The sequence below is a fragment of the Manis pentadactyla genome, chromosome 4 (assembly GCF_030020395.1).
Source record: "Manis pentadactyla isolate mManPen7 chromosome 4, mManPen7.hap1, whole genome shotgun sequence".
Taxonomy (NCBI): Eukaryota; Metazoa; Chordata; class Mammalia; order Pholidota; family Manidae; genus Manis; species Manis pentadactyla.
This window is the reverse complement of record NC_080022.1, coordinates 187,190,873-187,211,369: the sequence shown is the minus strand read 5'-3', so window position 1 is coordinate 187,211,369 and position 20,497 is coordinate 187,190,873. Positions and strand designations below refer to the sequence as shown.

The 20,497-nt window shown below is 58.3% G+C and overlaps 2 protein-coding genes across 25 annotated transcripts in view; one reads left to right on the top strand and one right to left on the bottom strand.

Annotated features, from left to right (window-relative positions):
* Nucleotides 1-9,633, top strand: part of DNAH17 (dynein axonemal heavy chain 17) — a 108,669-nt gene extending 99,036 nt beyond the window's left edge. The window contains exons 74-80 of the mRNA XM_036910419.2: nt 1,904-2,095; nt 4,915-5,094; nt 5,462-5,644; nt 6,528-6,710; nt 7,131-7,274; nt 7,736-7,961; nt 9,147-9,633. Coding sequence (XP_036766314.2) covers nt 1,904-2,095; nt 4,915-5,094; nt 5,462-5,644; nt 6,528-6,710; nt 7,131-7,274; nt 7,736-7,961; nt 9,147-9,394 — 1,356 coding nt within the window. The 3' untranslated portion in view covers nt 9,395-9,633. The remainder of the gene's footprint in view (nt 1-1,903; nt 2,096-4,914; nt 5,095-5,461; nt 5,645-6,527; nt 6,711-7,130; nt 7,275-7,735; nt 7,962-9,146) is intronic.
* PGS1 (phosphatidylglycerophosphate synthase 1) overlaps nt 1-20,497 on the bottom strand; it is a 59,357-nt gene that overhangs the window by 14,785 nt on the left and 24,075 nt on the right. For 2 of the 24 annotated variants that reach the window (XR_008997503.1, XR_005029870.2), the window contains exons 8-10: nt 18,042-18,117; nt 13,583-13,712; nt 8,539-9,239 (exon numbers count right to left, since the gene is read on the bottom strand). Coding sequence is in view for 9 of the 24 variants with exons in the window: in XM_057501760.1 (XP_057357743.1) it covers nt 13,593-13,712; nt 18,042-18,190 (269 nt within the window). In the remaining 15 variants the exon portion in view is untranslated. Of the gene's footprint in view, nt 1-6,568; nt 6,705-8,538; nt 9,240-12,068; nt 12,181-12,279; nt 12,360-12,411; nt 13,713-18,015; nt 18,191-20,497 lie in introns of those variants that run through there. The other 22 variants (XR_008997499.1, XM_057501760.1, XM_036910431.2 and 19 more) reach the window with 20 other exon arrangements.

Here is a 20,497-nt window from a genome sequence, read left to right as displayed (position 1 = left end):
TTAATATAAAAAAAAACCTGTATGAAAATATCTGAGTCATCAACTAACAAGTCCCTACCGGCCTTTAAAGGGCCCACCAAGGCCAGAGTGTGGAGTCACAGAGCTGAGGGGAGGAGAGCCCCTGTGCAGAGCTCACGCCTTCCCCCCAACAGCACGCACGGTGTGACCAGGACACTGCCGGCACAGGCGACAGGACGAGACCAAGACCCATTACATGGGCGACTGGCCTGCCGTCTGACGTGGGCGTGCCCCTGTTCACGGGAATGGGAATCGTGGGACAGATGCAGGGACATGCACAGAGCCCCAGGGTGGCGCTGCTCCTCCAGGTCACGGGCCGAGCAGGTCCTGGAGACATTTGCTGCAGCCTCCCTGAGATACGAACAGAACTGGAGGCGGCCTTCAGTGGATTTTGTGGCAATCTGACATTGCTGTGAATCTGAGAACGTGACTGGTTTCTCCTTTAAATTGTATTTTGCTTAGCTGGGGCAGGTGCCAAGGCAGAGACGGTGGGACCTGAGGGGCAGGGAGAGGCTGGCCAGGTGCAGAGGCGGGGACAGAACGTGCCAGAGCCTTTGAGACTGGAGAACAGCTTGCTGCTCACGTGGGGCCCCCTGGGCCAGCTGAGGCCTCTGGGCAGCCGAGGGGGCTGGGGAGAGGTTCTGGGTCTCCCAGTGGACGCTCCGGATGTGAGAATCTGGGGCTCCAGGCACTGCCTGGCCAGGGGAGGCCTGAGGGAGGCTGGCCCACTGCTCCCTGAGCCGACCCTCCCAAGTTCAGGGCCCACGGCCTTCCAGAGTGGTCACAGTAAGAGGTGGTGGTGGTTGGCATGACCCAGGCCATCCTCGGACATGTCCGTGATCACGCACCCCAGAGGCCCGGGAAGCCGGTGGCGAGTGACCCAGTGAGAACTCAGGAGGCAGCAGGAGTTGGCGCCCACCAGGCTCCACCCTCGGGGGCCATCTTCTCCCTTGGTCTGGTGTTGGGGAGGGGGCCAGCCAGGTCCATGTCCCAGGCCCACTCGTGAGGGTGGCAAGACGCAGGGCTTGCAGGGAGTGTCGGGGTGAGGAGGCCCCACCTGCATCCCTCCTTGTCCACGTCGCACAGGGGCCTCCAGCCTGTGTCAGAGATTATAGGAACTTCAGCTTGGGGCCCTCTCTTGATACTTTCTTCTGGCATTTTTTCCTGACCATTTGACAGACGTCTGTCCCTCGTCTGGCTTTCTGGCCCCTGTGCCTGTGGCCCCTGGCAGAGCAACTGGCCCAGAGGTGCTCCTAGTCAGTGCTGAGCAGATGAGGAAGGGCAGAGAAGCTTCCAGAAGCCCCTATTGTGCAGGAGCCACCACTTAGCGAAGACTAATCCATCAAAATCTCACAAACCAGGGATCTAGGTTTCAGAATCCTGGCTGCATCTGCATTTCCCTGGGGCCATTAAAAGAAGGGTTTGCTAAGCACCCCTCCCCGACCATAAGACCAGACCTGATTGTTTTTAGAGTTTGGGACACAGTTTATGTGTAAAGGATGAGGAATGTTCGTAATTGCAAAGGAGCATTTCTCTTTAAGCAGGTTCTGAGACGGCCTGTACTTGAGAATATTTTAGTAGGATGCAGTATCGATGACTTATAATCAATTCTTAGTGATAAAACTGCATTTCTGAAAGAAACAAGGACAAGAAAGCATTTTCTGCTCCTGCCTTTGCAGCCTGGGCCTCCCCCAGCTCAGAGCCATCCATGGCTTTAACCCCCACCCCACCCCCTCCCAGCCCCCCAACCCCTCCCCCACACCCCCATCCTACCCCAGCCCACCTCTACCCTCCCACCCCCACCCCCACCAAAGCAGCTGGCAAGGGCAGGACTCCAGATCTGCTGGGATTTTGGCGACCCCTGACCCCAGCATGTGTCCTACAGGACACCCTGGAGATGTGCTCCAAGGAGATGGAGTTCAAGTGCATCCTGTTCGCCCTGTGCTACTTCCACGCTGTGGTGGCCGAGAGGCGCAAGTTCGGGGCCCAGGGCTGGAACAGGTCTTACCCCTTCAACAACGGGGACCTCACCATCTCCATCAACGTGCTCCACAACTACCTGGAGGCCAACACCAAGGTGAAGTGCACGTGGCACTTGCTCCCCTGGCCCGGGCCGGGTGCACCTGCCTGCCTGCCTCCCTCCCTCCCTCCTTCCCTCTGTCCTTGGGTGTTGAACAGATGCTGAGTAGGTTTCAAGAGCCAGGTGATGCCACCAACCCGACCAGGGCATCCTGCCCTAGGCATCACCTCCTGTGGGGCCAGGGTCTGGCAACTTGCTTCCCACACTCCACGGGAGTAGGAATCTTGGGGGATCTCCCCCCAGAAAACCTGGCACCCTGGGCAGCCTGAGCCAGGGGTGGAAACGGCAGAGCCTCCCGGCCACGGGCCTCACCAAGGCTGTCACTGTCTGGAGATAGAACCCAGGTTTAGGGAAGGGCCAAAAGTCTCCTGTAAAGGCAGGAATGTGCCTTTATTCTGACTGAAAATCAGTGTGTAAAGTGATGCGCAAACAGCTACAGAGACCTGGAAAGAAAGCCAGCGTCCTCCAGCAACCGTCTGTGGCCACAAGGGCCCAGGCAGCCCGCCTGCAGACGCAGAGGGGGGTCACATGGCCTGGAGGCCGTGACCACAGTGTGGGCGAGTCCGGCGCAGGGGAAGGCGAGCACAGGCCTGCACGGGCCTGCACGCCCGCTCCCCGCAGGCAGCCCAAGACGTCTGACAGGGCCGACCCCGGACCACCGCCAAAGACCTGTGATATCGCACGCCAGCTGGCCCTTGGCCTAGAGTGGGCCGCCCCACCCAGGTGCCAGCCCAGACCGCAGAGGAAGACGGCCTCCCAGGACCACCACCGCCCAAGTCTGAGCCCAGATGGCTGCTCCCTGGTTCCCTGGAGAAGACAGGAGGGCAGAACCAGCTGGAAGCCAGCGCCTCCCAGGAAAAGGGCAAGTGTCCGTGTGCAGGCCGAGCTGGGGGACGCTGGCAGCCTGTCCTCTGACACTTACACGATAAGCAAACGCGAGGGGGCAGATGGGAGAATCGTTTATCATCATGTCATTTCGTCAGAGCACTTCTCTCTGGGGAGACTCAAGTGGGACGAACAGTCTTGCTAGAATTTTAAAAAGACGTTTCCATTATACACACACATACAGAAGCCAAGTTGGGTAAGAAACAGCTCGAGAATGTACACCGTGTGCTTCAGTGACCCGTGGACAGGAGGTAAATGACGTACGAAGGAACCCACGTCCTGCTGTGCAGCCACGGTGAGGCTGTGGCGCCAGGCTGGCACTGGTGTGACCCCCTCTTGCAAGCTCGGGCCCTGGGGAGGCGGTGTCCCACAGCCGTCCTGTCCTGACTCTGACACAGGTCAGTGTCTCCACACAGGAGGGTTTGTTGAACACAGACCAGCCTGCCCAGACCCTCTCAGGGGAGGCCTGATGTCTGACAAGCTCTCCAGGGGACGCCACCTGGCAGGTGTGGGGTCAGCATGGCATCCATCCCAGGCGGTTGGTCCCACTGACCCCCCAACCCATGGGCAGCCTGACCTCACAGGGACGCAGATGCTGTCCCTCCAGGAAGCGTAGTGCATGCAGAACGGCAGCTCAGCCTGTACCCAGGATGACCCAGCAGAGAGAAAACTTCAGGTCACCAAATGACCACTTAGGGAATACTGGTGTTTTGAGCAAAAATTCATGGGGCCAAATCAGACAGTGTCACATGAATAGGTTTTTATTCAGTTAACTCTAATTTGCCAGTATTTGATAAATGCCAGACAGGGCCCTGGAAAAGCCACATCACAGAAGTGCCCAGCGGCCCTTAGGGAGCAGCAGCCCTCAGAGGAGACACGCGGAGGCAGCGATGGCCTGGCCCAGCTCGGCAGCTGCTGCCGGCCACGCGTGACACACAGCAAGTCCCAACAGAGCTGAAACACACCCTGGATCTCAAAGGCTCGGTACCATGAACACCTCGTTAATCATTTTATGCTGATTACCTGTTGGAACAACCTTTTTCCTTAAGCAGCTGCTAGAAAATGTGAAACGGCATCTATAGCTGCCCCTACATTGTTGCTGGATGGCGCTATGCCGGAGGAACAGCCACGCGCCGGGGCGTGAGAAATGCACCCCTGGCTTTGTGGAGGGGTGGCCTTTGAGCCGGCACTGGAGGCTGGGCCTTGTTTTGGCGAAAATCCCTCACCCTGACACTCCCTGCAAGCCCTGCGTCTTGCCACCCTCACGAGTGGGCCTGGGACATGGACCTGGCTGGCCCCCTTCCCAACACCAGACCAAGGGAGAAGACGGCCCCTGAGGATGGAGAGCAGCAGGCATCCCAGGCAGAGGGCACGACGTGGAAGCTGGGGGAGGGCGGCAGAGGGCTCAGCGCGGCCTCTGTCCCTGCAGCCCAGGAGCCGTACTGGCTGGAAGCTATTGGCGCCACAGAGTCCTCTGAGGCCCCCACGCTACGAGCTCCGGGAATGGAGGAAGGTGCATGGGAACAGGGACCCAGGCCAGCTCAGTGGGGTCCAAAGGAAGGACAACCTGGCATGTTCTGAAGATATGACCAACAGGACCCCATTCTGCCCTGGAGTCAGTGCCTGCTGAGCGTGGAACACAACTGCTTTTACTGATGGGACAGTGAAGGGACAGGCGCAGATGGTCCCATGTGTCGGAGCGTGGGCACAGAGAGGACCGGGCAGACGCGCTGGCAGAGGCCTGGTTAGAGGTCAGGGTGGGAGCGCGGTCCAGGGTGCCGGGGAGGGGAGGCGAGGCCTAGTGACTGAGGGTAACAGCAACCCCGCAGACTGGCGGGAGAGAAAGGAGGGTTTGGCAGAGCAGCTCCTGGGGAGCTGGCCCTGCAGACCAAGTGGAGGGGCCTTCCCTGACCGTGTCCCACCCTCCTAAGGTGCCCTGGGACGATCTCCGCTACCTTTTTGGGGAAATCATGTATGGCGGCCACATCACAGATGACTGGGACCGCCGGCTCTGCAGGACGTACCTGGCGGAGTACCTCCAGACAGAGATGCTGGAGGGAGGGACCCTGCTGGCCCCGGGCTTTCAGATCCCCCCCAACCTGGACTACAAGGTGAGGGGCACTCCTCCCCAGGGGCCGCACCAAATGCACCGTGCGCTCACTCTGCTGCCACAGGGGCAAAGCTGATGCTGTCCTGTGAGTCCCCACCTTGCATCATACACGGAGCATCAGTGATCAAGCAGGAAGCCAGGCAACCAAAGGAGGCTTGAAATGCAGCCTCCGGGGAGGGAGTGGAAGGTGGCTTTGTGCAGCTGGAAGCAGAAGGGAGCGGCCCAAAAGGGGCGATCAGGAAACAGCGGGGTTTATACAGGGCAAGATGGGCAGAACATTCTGGTAGGAATGCCTAATAAACGGAGGACACGGTGCCAGCTTGCCCAGCCTTGCCTTGGCAGCCTGCTGACCCACCACCCCGTTTCAGGGCTACCATGAATACATCGACGAGAACCTGCCCCCCGAGAGCCCCTACCTGTACGGCCTGCACCCCAATGCTGAGATTGGCTTCTTGACAGTCACGTCGGAGAAGCTGTTTCGCACTGTCCTGGAAATGCAGCCCAAAGAGTCCGACTCGGGAGCAGGCACGGGAGCGTCCCGCGAGGAGAAGGCAGGAGCCTTTAATGTCTGTATCGGGGCCTAGAGCCTGGGGGGGCAGAGGGACCTGCAAGCTGGCTCCCAGGTCCCCATGGCACGAAGGTGGGCGGAGCACCACAGGCCTAGAGAGAGACTTGGGGGCAGCTGGGGCCTCCCTCCCCGAGCCTTCCAATGCCTCCAGCTGGGTGCTGCAGAGCGCCTGCTGCCCCCCTCACCCTGGGAGTAAGAGAACCCCAGGGTGGCTCTTCCAGGACCCCCACACATCCTAGAACAGTCCCTCCAGATGAGCTTAGATGGGCACAGTGGGCAGATCCCAACAACACTCAAAAGAATCTGAAGATCTCAGCGTAGGAGCACAGATACATTCTGGGTCACCCCTGCCACCTCATGCTGGCATCAGCTCCTTGGCGCTCAGTAACACAGTCTGCACACAGGCTATTAGAACACAGCGAAGTACTGGGCTTCCCAGGAAGCAGGCCCAATTCTGGAGTGGAAGAGCCTCAGTGCTTCGAGCCCAGAACCTTTCCTCAGTCTAATGACTGAAGCCAGAAATCTGAGGGGCAGTGGTGAACCTGTCCCTGGGTGGGCCAGTCCTCACACTCCCTGCAGACGGCCCAGAGGACAATGACACACTGCCACGGCCACCAGCAGGGGAAGTGACAGGGGAGGGAGGCCCGGGCGCTCAGGAAGGCCTCCATGGTGCTCGCACAGCCACAGCCAGGCGGCCTTCACGCTCGAAGCCGGAGCCACGGTCCCCTTTCCCTCATCAAACGTGTGGCTGCACCTCCGGGCTCGCCTTCTGGCAGCTCTGTTCCGCTTTGCTCCCTGCCCCTGGGCCCGGCGGAGGGTGGGCTGCTGCTGGCGCTGACGGGGGCTCGTCGGGGCCTGGCTTCCAGGTGAAAGCTGTGCTGGATGACATCCTGGAGAGGATCCCGGAGACATTCAACATGGCCGAGATTATGGCAAAGGCTGCTGAAAAGACCCCCTATGTGGTGGTTGCCTTCCAAGAATGTGAGAGAATGAACATCCTAACCCACGAGATGCGCCGGTCACTCAAGGAGCTGAACCTGGGGCTGAAGGTAAAAAAAGATGCGGGTCAGCCGGGCCCGGGTGCGACTTGGGAAGCTGGCTGGACAGAGCCCAGGCCACGGTGCTCCCTGCTCTGGAGCTGTGGGTGCTCCAGACAGGCCACAGGAGGTCACCTAGGCTGCACCCCGGCAGGAAGCGCTGGCTCGGCCAAGGGTATCTGCAGAGGCACCACCCAGACCCACACTCCATGTCAAACCACCTTCTCTTGATGACTCGCGACACATGGTGGGCACACCCACATTCCTGATGACTCATGACACGCAGTGGGAGCTCCCGCGTTCCTGATGACTCATGACATGCGGGCCGGTCTCCTGTATTCTGAGAGCAGCAAACCAAGGCACGGGACTGACCAGGGCTGTGTGCGGGTGGCGCACACAGCCTGGGCCCCCAGCCGTCTCTTTGTCCCTCAGGGGGAACTGACCATCACCGCCGACATGGAGGACCTGTCCACAGCTCTGTTCTACGACACCGTGCCCAACACGTGGGTGGCCCGGGCCTACCCCTCCATGATGGGCCTGGCGGCCTGGTATGCTGACCTACTGCTTCGCATCAGGGTAAGGCACTTCTGCAGAAGTCACCGTCTGACCTCTCAACACACCCGCCCCAGGCCTGCAGAACACGGAGGCCCTGCTGGCCAGGCTTTTGTCAGAGCAGGGCCGGAAGGGCCCGGTCCATGCCACAAAGACACAAAGATGCCCGCAGTGCAGGCACTTCCTCCTAAAGGAAGAAAACAGTGGGCCTGAAGCGAGGGCAGCTTCCGTCCACACAAACGTGGAGCGCTCTATCCAACAAGCACAGAAAGCTCACGTGAGGCCCACAGTGAGGTAAAGAAATCAAAAGCCTCTTCTGGGCACCTGAGCTACTCTGCGATGTCAGTCCTCCCTTCCCAACCCTTCTCTTCCTGTTCTCATTTAACAGGGAGCCATGACAGCAAATGACAGTAAGGCCGTGTCACAGGCAGGTGGCCAAGGCTCACTGGCCTCCACCTGTAAGGCTCTCTTGCACATGTTCACAGGAGCTCGAGGCCTGGACGACGGACTTCGCCCTGCCCACCACCGTGTGGCTAGGTGGCTTCTTCAACCCCCAGTCCTTCCTCACTGCCATCATGCAGTCCATGGCCAGGAAGAATGAGTGGCCGCTGGACAAGATGTGTCTGTCTGTGGAAGTGACCAAGAAGAATAGGGAGGACGTGACTGCTCCCCCCCGAGAGGGCGCCTATGTATATGGGCTCTTCATGGAAGGTAACTGGGGGGCCATCTATGGGAGCGTCCAGAGCCAGTCCCACTTGGCTGGAGGACAGACTAGCTCTTAGCAAAGGCAGGCAGTGTGCACAGGGGTGAAGGGCCAGTGGGAGGGAGGAACTCAGAGGGGGCTCACCAGCTTGCAGCTTGGAGCTGAGAATGTACTCAGACAGGTCTGCGGGAGAGCCGAACGTGCCACTCCAGGCCACCAGCCAGGCTCAGCTTTGCTGAAAACGGCAGGCTTGCCCTCCCTCACCTGTGGGTGCCCGCTTCCCCATGTGAGGAACTGGGTCCTGCAGGCCCGAGCAGGAAGCCCAGGGCAGACTGGGCTTGGGGCTGCCGGCACTCCGCCCGGTCCCCCCCCGGGACTCAGCAGCAGGAGCGTGGGGCCAGGCACTCGCCTGCCTGCTCCTGCAGCCCCGTCCCGCTCGGGCACTCTGAGCTGAGCGGCAGGCACTCCACAATGCCGGCTGCTCAGCAGCTGGCGCCACCTGTCTGGCAGGATGTCCGAGCGTGGCCAGCAAAGGCTCAGGGCCCCACATCCATGTCCCCACCCCTTCCAGATGCGCACAGCGGCAGCCACTCTCCACGTTTATTTTGGAGGTAGAGACAAGAAATATAAACATAAAATGGGGTGAGCAGAAACAACAGCAGTCTGGTTACAGGCAAATCATGGCCCTACAGCACATATATACATATAACTTACACCGCGTGTGCACACACTGGACAGACATTACGTGTGAAGGGACCCGGGGAACATCCACCTCCTGTCACTTCCAGTAGGAGTTAGGATTTCCTGCCGCTGAAATTAAGAAGCTGACAGATGAGGTTCTGAAAACACCACAGATGTAAACGGCGGGGGGACCAAGAGCATTAGTGCTGACCTGTCCCTCACAGCTGTGTGGGGAGGCGCCCGGGGCAGCCACGAACGTGCACATAGCTTCTCACCAAGTCCTGTTTACTACTCCGTTTTCAGCAAGCCCTGTGCCAGCCCAGCCCCTGGCACCAGTCTGAGCTCCTTGGGGGACGGAGCCAGGCCAGTGTCTCAAGGGCACCAGCCTATCTCTGCAGGGGTGGGAGCACAAGACCAGGCTTCTCCCCCCGAGGTCCCCTCTCTCTCGCTGCCGGCAGGAACCAGTCCCCTCTCCTGGGGCCACCCTGATGCCCAGCCGTGCTATCCCGCAGGAGCTCGCTGGGACACCCAGACCGGAGTCATCGCAGAAGCAAGGCTGAAGGAGCTGACGCCAGCCATGCCCGTCATCTTCATCAAGGCCATCCCTGTGGACCGCATGGAAACCAAGAACATATATGAGTGTCCCGTGTACAAAACACGCATCCGTGGTCCCACCTACGTCTGGACCTTTAACCTGAAGACCAAAGAGAAGGCAGCCAAGTGGGTGCTGGCGGCCGTGGCGCTGCTCTTACAGGGCTAGCCGGCTGCTTGCGTCCTGCCGCGAGGCCCACGCTCCTCGGGGCCAGATCCTAACCACAGCTTCACGTTCACAATTCAAAACTCACCCTTGGAACTAGTACTTCCTTTTACAGGAACTGATGGTTGGTTTTTGTTCTAAATGATCAGGGCACTTTATAACCACGTGCATCTGTACGGGCCGGAGGGTGGAAGGCAGTGTGGAAGGGGGTGTGGACGGGAGTAAAACAGTGAAATCACCGAGCTGTGCTTGTCTGAGTCCCTTGAGGGGGCCTTCAACTCTGCACCTGAGGGCCACCGGGCCAGGCTCAGGCTGGGGATGAGGCCAGACGCCCAGCGCCCTGGGCAAGCATCCCAAGAACCCACCCTCCAAATCCTGCCTCCCCAGAGGGGGCAGCCGGTTTATTGCTCCGTACAAGGAGTGTGTAGGGCCAGGGTGTGGGGCGCGCCAGCCGGCCTGGTGCTGCACGCCGACAGCATGGGGGGACACAGACCCTCCCTCGCAAAGCACTGTCTCTCCTCAGGCACAAGAGACCTTTTCTCAATGACGGCAATGCCTCCTCCCTGCCCAGACTTTGGGAAGCACACCACTCTGCCGAGGCACTGTTTCCAAGCAGTGGAGGCACTGCCTGCTTCCTGAAACCACGGGAACAGGGGCCAGGACACTCAGACTCGGGGGACCACCTGCGGCTCGTCTACGTCCTGGCAGGGCACACATCTCTCACTTCGACATGTCGCGGAGTCCGCTGGTCCACTGTAGCACAGGGACCTGTTTTCTCTCCTCTCCTTCCCTGTCCCCACCCTCCGTGCTCATTTCCTGGCTCAGTGGTGGTGCCCCCAGAGCCTAATGCACAGCTGGGGCAAGGAGTCCCCGAGTGCACTAGAACACTGTGCCCAAGTAAAGGGCAAGGGGACGCTGCTCGGCAGCCAAGAAGTCCCGACTTCCAAACACGTGAGGCTGCCCTGCAAAGCCCACGATCCAGGCACCCGCATGGCACTGGGCAGGGGAAGGCCAACTCCCTGAGCGCCCCTGGATCTCAGGCCCATCCTGGGAGGCAGGGCTAAGGAACCCGCTAGGCCCTGTGAGGAACAGTGGTCCACAGGTGGCCAGTGGGGAGGGAGGTGGGAGAGGCAGTGATGCTATGGTGTCAGGCCTAGGGGCCCCCATCTTTACTTGTAGGAGGGGGTTTCTAACTGCAACCAAAATGCGTTCAGATGTGACACTGGGGACACCCACACCCACCTGATTTTTCGTGGCCGCACTGACACAGGACATTCTAGCAAAGTGCCCAGCTGTCATGCACAGCAGCCAGGACAGTGGGGTACCGACACGAGGATGAGCTAGCTGGGCCCACAATTCCAGGTAAGATGGACGCCAGAGGGGGGCCACAGGTGGCAGGCACCCTGGTATTTTCAGGCTTAAATGCAGAGGAAAGGAGCTCCTATGGAAATGTGGCCTTGTTCTACTTTAACTTGATCCTGAAGTTTTGTGAAAACTTCTTTCCAAGTATTCTCACCCAAACCAGAAGATGCTGGAAGACCTAATTCTGAGGCTAAAAATTTGCCATATCCCAGGGCGCGGTGGGGCTGATAAAAGGGAGATGCAAAAGGTCCCTGAAACCGCCCCTCCCTGGGTCCTGAAGAACACAAGCCCTTTGGGGGAAGGCAGGTCTGGGCCAGTGAGCCTGGCTGCCGGGGAGCCACCTCCGCTGGCCAGGAGGGGTCACTGCTGCCCTTTGTGTCCAGGCTGGAGGGACAGGAGAGTCACTCTTCTTACTGGAGGACCTAAAACTGCCAGTGGCCACAAGGCAACTCATTTTCAATCCCTGGTAATAACTATAAAATGGGAAGGTTTCCCAATTTTGCTTTAGAGCCTAAAATAAAACAGTAATTTATTCCACACGTACATACTGTGGGTAGCTGACAAAATTATCCCCCAACTCTCCAAGAGATGATTCACCTTTGGGTTGTGATCCAGTGACGAACACAGGCTGGGACAAAGCCTGCTTTGCACCGGGAGGTGCGGGAGGCCTGGGCATCCTGCCTTCTGCACCGGGCCTCTGACTCCTGGTGGACTGGAGAGCTCAGAGCCTCGGTGTAAGGAGAGCTCCTGGATGGAATGGCTGACTGGGACTGTCTTGGAGGCAATCGGCAGAGACAAAGGGAACAGCAGAGCATGGATGGGACAAGCCACTGATTGCTCAAGTCAGGCTGTGGCACAATGTTTATTCTGGTCCCACAGAATCTGCAGGAATGTGAACACTGTTTACCGAAAGCCTCTCTCCAAACAGAAACCCGGTGCTCCGGCACATTCCTTTGGCTTCTCACCGGACAACTGAATGACTAGTGAGAAGTAGTGTTAACGGGGGTACTGCTGTCCCAAGGCTCTGTGGCCATGGCTCCCCTGCTCCACAGGTCTGCCCGGCCCTGCAAGGAGCTGCAGACACTCGTGGGCTAATACAAGGTGCCCCAGCCCCAGACTGTCCCCCACAGGCACCCAGCAAGGCTGCCCTGGACAGGCCGGCCAGGGCCTCCCAGAACCGTGAAGATGACGTGGGGGAACCAGGAAAGCTGCTTCCAGAGGCAACGTGCAGGGAAGGAATGGGATCCAACCTCCCCCCCCCACCCCGGGGATGAGCTGCTGTGCCCTGAGCCAAGAGGCCTCTGGAAGGTCTTACATTCTGTGAGAGGTCCCAGCACCTGAAGGAGTAGAGGACGGCATGGAGGTTTGAAATCTGCAGGGCGTGAGGACCTTGGCCTTTCTAAATACACACGTGTTTTAAAGATGCCCTGTTGCAAGGAGGTGACACGAAAATGTTTTAAGCAGATCCAATAAAAATGAGGTTCATTATTCAACAAATGAATTGCAGAGAAAAAAAATGAGGGAACCTGCAGATGAGAAGAGACTCAGGTGACGTGCCACCAGTCCCGGGGCGCAGGCCTTGTCTGAGCTCGGCCACGCGGACACGCTGGAGGATTCAAAAGAAATAAAAAAATACCTCTAAGGCCACTGGGGCTGTGAACATCTCCCAGAGTATTTGATGTCAAGGAATTCTTGCTAATGGTTTAATCAGGTGTGATGATGGTAAATGCTTTGGGGTTTTGGTGCTAAGAATGTTTTAGGGGGAAAATAGCAATATGCACATATCAGAAATAAAAGAGTCAAGAGTAGCTGCTTGGGAGGAAGAGAGGGCAGGAAAAGGCTGGACTTTGTTGGTTTTCTAGTATTATTTTATTCTCTAAATTTGTATATTTGAATAAAACTAAAAGTAATTGAAATATGGAGGAAAAACTATATGATGAAGTGAAATACATTGCCTTTTTGATGAGGATGGGAGAACTATGGAAGCAGAACCAAGGGACCCCACACCACCAAGGGCTGCCAAGGCTGACTGGGGGACACAGGCCGCCTGCCCCTCTCCCTTCCCACACGCCAAGAGCGGACGGCCACACCCACCCAGGGGGCCCAGGAGCCAGGCCCTGCGGGCGCCAGTGGGCATGGGGTCAGGGTCTAAAGGGACGTGGACCACAGGGGCCACACTCAGGAGAGAGCCCGCTCTGACTGCAGCCACACCCACCTGACCCTCGGGCTCTGGACAGCCATGGGCAGCTCAGGTTAGGCCTGCTCGTGCCCCATGGGGGACGCAGGCAGCAGCGCTGGAAGCAGGGCAGCAGCCTTGGAGGCTCGGGCAGGCTGCCTCGCGCAGGCCAGGCGTGTCCCGTGACCAGCTGCCACGTGGAGAGCATCACAGGCCCCCAAGCGCATGCCACAGAAACGTCAAGAAGTTGAGGCAGCAGCCAGAAGCCCAGATCTGTGCATCCTCCTCCCAGCGCCGCAGCTGGCGGGGGCAGTGGGCCAGAGCTGTTCTCCCGAGGGCCTTCCTCCTCCCGCACCCACTGCCTTTGAGAAGGACCTACCCCACGCCCACTGTCACTAGGCCCCTGCCCCGGAGCCTGCCCAGCCTCCCCACGAAGCCGACCCCACCGTGGCCTGAGGGAAGTGGGAGGGCTGCCTGACTCGTGTCAGGCTGCAAAATCTGATAACCCTCCCTGACCTGACAGACAGACCACTCGGAATGCGACCAGTGACAGGACACAGAGCCCTCGGGTCCAAGGACCCGGCTGAGGTGGAAGCCACCCGCCTTACAGGGAATGTCTGGGAACACCGGGCTGGGTCGGCACAAGACAGCACCTGTCTGTCCTCAGAAGAAGTTCTTAATCAGTGGAGTCACCATCTTCACCCACAGCTTCACCTGCCGACTCGGCTGCTCAAATGTGGCAGAGGACACCACACCTGACCTCAGGTAGAGCTGCTCTTGCTCCTGGGGAAGAGGAACAAACAGGAATTAGGCATCTCCTCCAGTGCCATCACCCGTCCAGGTGGCCCAGAGACGCAGGGGGGCTGAGAGGCAAGTGAGGCCAGGCCCTGCTAGCTGCCCCTGCAAATCATTCACTAGAAAAGCTAAGAAGCCCATGTTCCAAAACTTTTAAGACCAAGGCACATGGGAAACAGGCAATGTACAGGATTTTAGTACAGTTGGTGGAAAATATCTAGAAGTTCATCCTCACTAAATGAGGTAGTGCAAATTAAAATAATAAGTTTTAATGAGACATAGTTTCTCTCCTCTCAAACTGGCAAGAAGTTGTTTGGTGACACCATTACCCTATGCCGGCGATGGTCTAAGACACAGGGGCTCCAGTGCACTGCTGAGAGGGGGGCCCCAGCACCTTTCTAGACAGCAGTCTGCCAACAGGGATCCAGAGCTTCAAAAAGCTGCACTTGCAAGTGTTTACCCCAAGAAATGACTATGCACTCAGATGTTTGTATGATGATATTTATCACAATACTTAAAATCGTGAAAGACTGGGAACCACTTAACCGTCCAGCAGCCAACTAATCAAACAGGCCCATTCGGCAAATGGGCCTCACCATGAGAGGTCAGGCTCCAGCAGGATACTTAGGGAACGTGGGAGGTGCACACTATTAGGTGAAAGATGCTGGATATGAAATACATGCAATATAAACCTAATTTCACTAAAAAAAACAAACAAGTTACACCTTTTCAAATTTACACAAAATGAGACAGGCAGGGAATGTCTGAAATGGCTCCAGTAACTATCTCTGGATGAAGGGCACATGTCTTTTAATTGTTCTTAACTTTGGCAATGAACATTTATTATATTCATATATTTCATATCTAAAATACATTAAAGCCATTTACATCAGCTTCTCCTAAATTGTGCTCAGGATCTTTGGGAGGACTAGACATGCACCTGAGAAGCATGTGTCCCTTTAAGGAGGCATCTGACCAAGCCTTCAAAGGGCAGAAGGGGGCAGTCGGGATACGGTTCTAACTGCTGTCACCTCTCGGCCGCACTGAGATCCCTCTCTGAATACTCATCGCAACTCATCACACGTACGGCCACCCAACACCACTGTGAGAACCCACCGCCAAAGGCTCTGAGGAAACACAGGCCCCGGAAGGGGCGCTAGCAAACACCTCTGACCCCATGGGAACAGGGCACAGAGGGCACCTTACCCTCCAGAACAGGCAGACTTTGTCACAGCCCCTCCCACCAAGGGCCAGGGACATCCAGGGCCCGACCTCCCCTGGGCCTGCATGCTGTCCATGAACTCCCCCCGGCTAAAAGCAGCAGAGCGCTAAGGGCTGCAGCCCTTCCGACCTGAGCCCACTTGCCGCCAGGGCCATGTGTCTGGCCTCCCTCCCCTGCTGCAGAGGCCCTGGCCCGGGATGGAAATAATACATCCAGGGACATGACTGACAGAGGGACAGCCCTGGTCTCGGTGACTGGTTTATAGTCTCCACAGACCCCTCCATTTATTTTCAAATGAAGGTGCAGCCAAGATTTCAATTAAGTTTCCTCACAGCCTCTGCAGCAAGGATGGAGAAGGAAGTCAGCTGCTGGGGCTATAGTGTTGTTCAAGGGAGTCTTTCTTAGGTCACAAGTGGTGAGCGTGTTCTCTGAACAAAACCAGGAAGCTTTCAGCTTTTACTGTTGGGACTAAGCGTAAGGACGGACTTCGGATTCTGATAAAAAAAATGTCTCCTCATCCCTGCGCCCAGTGGGGCATGAACTGGGCTCTTCCGTGCATCCCACGAAGAACTCCAGAGGTGGCTTCTGAGAGCAGGGACCCAGGCAGCCGGGGTTTTAGGGACTTTCTGGGCTGGGTGGCCAGGCAGTCCCAGGATCGGACTCTGGACGGCCTCCCCCAGGGGCAGCTGTAGCCAGTATGTGAGTATATGGGCGGAATTATCTAGAAATGTGTATCACAGAAATCAACTGCCTCTGAAGAATGGAACTGCTGTGGTCAGCATGAACTGCCACCCTCCCACAACCAAAAGCCCCCAGGATTCAGGTTTGGGAAGAAAAAGAAAACATCCCAAATATGTCATTTGGGAAAACAGCTCCTGACCACAAATGGCCCAGCTTTTCTCAAGATCCAGGATGTGGGCTCAGTCCCCTTACTCCGGAAGTCGGGGAGAGCAGCCGGTACCAGGACCTGGCACAGGCCTGGGGGACCAGCTCCCCCAGATCAGCCCAGACCCATGGAGACCTTGTCCTGGCCCAAGGCCAAGTTCACACTCCCGCCTCTACTGACCAGGCGTGGAACCTCACCGACCAAGGCATCTGTGGAAACGTGTTCTCTCTGTAGCCGAGGCCGAAGTCCAGACAGCCTACCAGCCTGGCTCTGAGACCGGGTGCCCCCTCTGGGTGCCCCAGCCATGGGGGCTTCCTCGGTCGTTGGCTGGAAGCCTCACTCTAGCGAGAAAGCTGCCGCACAGCTCGAACGCTCCTACCGGCCCTCAGGCTGCACCACTGCCGCTTCCTCTACTTCCTCTCTCCCTGGCCACGAAGCCCTTCCCGGCACCAAGGCCCCTCAGCCACGACAAGATTCCCAGATGGCAGGACGCAGCTCCCAGGGGACACGGCAGTTACCATTTCCTGGTCCATCAACAAAGGCTCCAATAATTGTGCAACAGCAATTTCCCAAACGCTGGCGAATAAAAGCCTGAAGCCATCAGCCGAAGCTCCTGAGGCCTGGCCTACAGCGGTGTTATCTGTATGCCCATGACTCAGGAGGGAGGCTGGCACCTTCCACGGAAAGGCTGTGTTCATAGGTCACAAATTCATGAGCCCAAAGCACCATCCCAGCTGCATACGCGTGGGCGCTATGCTTGTATTCTCAAGTCCATCGGCACGGCTGCGGGCAGCCAGATAGAGTCCATAAAAACACTGACGAATCCCCAGGAACTTCCTTATTCTCTAAACAGAAAACAAAGTATGACTATGGTGGAAAGAAGGCCAAGCTGTGGGAATCCCTGCTGCGTTCCCATCCCAGTGAGGAAACGGGGTTCTCTCCCCTCTTCTCTGGTCCTGACCTCAGAGTCCCTGACCACTGGTAGCTCTCCAGCCCCAGCTCAGGAGAAATGGCTGCTCCTGACTTCCAAATGGTGGAAAGCGCAGAGCCAAGCAGACACTCCAGGTGGTCTCTTCCAAGGGTAGCAGAGGGCCCTCGGTGGGCTACTTGTGCACCATCCCCAGGCCGCACCAACCTGCTGAACCAGCCAGACCAAGGTAGGTTCCCTCTCGGGTCCCATGTCACCCACTTGCAGGAAGAACGCCTGCCTTCTCCCGCTCATGGCGCAAGGAGAGAAACCCTATTACAACCCTGAGCAAGAGAGAAACAACACAACGTGCGGACACTGGCACTCTCCACGGGAAGAGGAGCCAGCCTGGCCCCATCGCTGCTCCCAATACGGGCAGGAGGCTGGGGCAACCTGCTCGTGCTCTTCATCACCCACCCCGCTCGGGCAAACACACCACAAGGGGACCCTGTGCCTGGCCGGATGCGCTGCCAGATCCTCCCCCCAACTCCTGTGCATTCGAGCCCAAACCAGATCATCACCAAGTGAGACAGCTGTGAGACAAACAGCTCCAAACTATCAGCACAAAAGGGCCGTGGGCGCAGAATCACAGGCATAGCATGTGTGCAAGGGGCTGTCAGAGCCTTGAAATGACATGTCCTCCGTGAGCCCCTCTGCACTGGCACACGGGGCTCTTTCTAAGGGTGGCTTTTTCTGGTTTCTGTCTCTGCTTGCAAAAACACGGGCTCCCCGCGTGCCCTTCCTGCCTGTGCAGCACCCCTTCCTCCTGCCTCTCCTTCTCTGCAGCCCCTCCCCAGGCGGGCTTCTCTAGACATGACTGGCTGAGTCCTGAGTAAACCTGGCTTCTGCCCCGACACCCTTTCATGCTGCCCTGAGAAAACAGTACTCATCCCGCAGGGGGCCAGAGGGGGCCAGAAGTTCCACGGGTGAGGAAGAGCACCCCCCCGCAGCTGCCCCGGGGTGCGGGGAGAGCCCCCCCAGAGGCAGCCTGCAGGTGAGGGCCCAGTTGCAGGGAACAGTCAGCAGGGCGGCTGCAAAGGCCACAGGGCAGGCTCCTCCCTAGACTGCTGCTCCGACACTCCACCACAGCAGCCTCCAGAGGATTCTGCCTCTTTCTAGCCCTTTTCTCAGCCCCCGGGGCAGAGGCAACTGGCAGGGACCACCCTCAAGGGACCCAGGGCTGGCGGGGCTGACCACCCAGCGACCCTCCACTCACCCAGGAAGCCCACTGGCCCCACCAACCTGGTGAAGCTCCTGCTGCAGGGCCCGGCTCTCTGTCACAATGGCGATCTGGGCCTCCAGGTCCCGGTGAACTGACCTGTACCCAAAATTAGGAGAGCCAATCAACGTGAGACAGGGCACGCTGCTCCCTGCCAGGTACAGCCAGAGGCCTGCAGGGAAAAGGAAACGGGCAGACAGGAAATGAGCACAGCTTCTGCCAAAGCCTCTCCAAGCCTCATTTACACCCCAGAGCAGAGCAGCCCACCCCTCGGGCTCGCTGGGAGGCACAGTGGCTGCAGATGGGAGCGGGGGATGATGACACAGGCTACACTAGGACTTGCTCTCTACCCCAGGCTCCTTCCGGCTCCAGGTGCTGCCTGGCAGTGCAGGGTCGCAAGTCTATGTGGCGCTTGGTGCTCCGGGACCAGCTCACTGGGATGGCTCCTCTTGCTGCCACGCTGCAAGCTGTGGCCTCTATTCCCAAGCCCACCAAGAAGTGGGTCTTGGAGGGACCTGCCACTGCCTGGACCAGGTTCTGCCCGCACCCTCCCGTGCTAACCCCAATCCCTCACAGGCATTCAGGCTCCAACCCCATTCTCTGAACTACCGTGGCACATCCTGGCCTCTGGAACTTGGCCCCCTCTGGCCAGCGGCTCCACTATCCCTCTACTGACCCTGAGGGAAGGCAGCCTGTCCCCTCAGTTCATACTAGCTTCTCAGGAGAGGAGCGCCACTGTGAAAATCTGGTGGGCCAGGCACAGCAACTCTTTGCCCCTAAACCAGCAGATGGGGGCCATTACACAGGGGGTGACAAAGGTCCTGGCAAGAACTACCTGAAGGCAAGTGGGGCCCTTCCCGCCCGGGGACACATGACACTCCCTAAATCCAGGCTGCCGACACACCACAAGAGCCTGTGAAGCCCGACAGGGCGCCATGAGGGAGTCCCCACGGGGGCCTTGGGGGCGTCCGTGCGGACAGGCACAGCCCGCCGGAGGCTGGAGGAGAGGACCCGAGAGGCCTGCTAAGGTTCCGTCCCGCCCCAGAGACCACTGCTTCCTCTTTTCTGCTGGGAAATGAGCAAGCTGGTATTACAGTCAGAGGACAGCAGGGGCACGGAAGCAGCAGTCGAATGGCAGCAGGGCCTGCCTGCCCCCTTCCCTGGGAACTCACTGTCCACCACCTTAACGTGGTGACACATCTGTAATGAAGGCCGTGGTTCTCTCAAAATCCTCACATGTCACCTGGAACATGTAACAGGTCCCCTGCGCTGCCCCCCATCCCTCCCCCTCTGCTCTCCCCGGTTCAGGGCCTGCCTTCCCAGGACAGCCCCTTCAGAACTACTGCTGTTCCCACAGCCTAGCCTCTGGGGACGTCCTTCCTCCTGCAGGGAGCCCAGGCAGCCCAGCCTCTTCGCCTCTTCACCACACCCTCCCCGGCACCAAGAGCACTTAGCCCAGAAATCCCAGCCCAGCGATGCAGGGACAAGGCGCTCCAGGGCTCCCCTGCTCTGGCCGGACACCTCACCCTCTCACGATCACCGCTGTCTCCTCTGCCAACAGGACCCTTTCCAAGGGCCCCAGGCACAGGTGATCATCACAGGCACACTGACATGTAATAAACACCATGCTCCTAAAAGAGCCAGTCATTTCCTAATTCTCACTCAGAACAAGAGTATTTCCAGGAACACCTTAGATAAGAGGTGGCGCTCTGCTGCCGGTTCCTGCAATGCACTTGCCCCTGCACACAGGCGGGGGCCGCATCAAAGCCACCTGCTTACCTGTGTGTCACGTGATCAATGGTACCACCCCACTGGGCCACAGCCACACAGGCAACTACGTGACTCACCTTAGCCCATGTCAAGAGACCACAGGGGTGGGCAGGCCGGGCTCTGGCACTCTGCTCCAGATGCCCAGACAGGCCCAGGCAAATGGCACCCCTTGCCTTCTGTAGGACTGGCTCTCCATCTACACTAGACTCAGCTGCCCCCGCCCCACCTCTCCACAAAGCCTGGTGCTGGGAGGATAAGGCGAGACCTCCACCAGCCTCAGAAGAAAGGCAAGAGCTTGGCTCAGAGAAGGGACAGGGACTGTGAGGAGAGCGGAGGCCTGGCACCCACGCGGGTGATGCAGTTACAGCTGATGGGAATCACGCCACCAGGACTGTCTCCAGCTGAGGTGCCTGGACCAGGGTTGGGCTGGGAAGGTTGGAAGGGGCTGGTCCTGCACACAATTTTTATCTGTAAAATCTGCCTAAGCACTGATGGCTCCCTCATGAGACAGCCCGTCGCCCCCAGCCCACTCGGGCAGCTGCTCCTCCACCTGTCATCATTACTGACCCAGGGGGAGCTTTTCCTAATCACCCCTGCCTGAAGGAAATTCTACCACAGGTTACTGCATGTACATCACCTGTGCTTTATATACAGTAAGGCTGAGATGTGCCCAGCACCGGCCCTGAGAACCAGCCTCCCTCTCCGGACA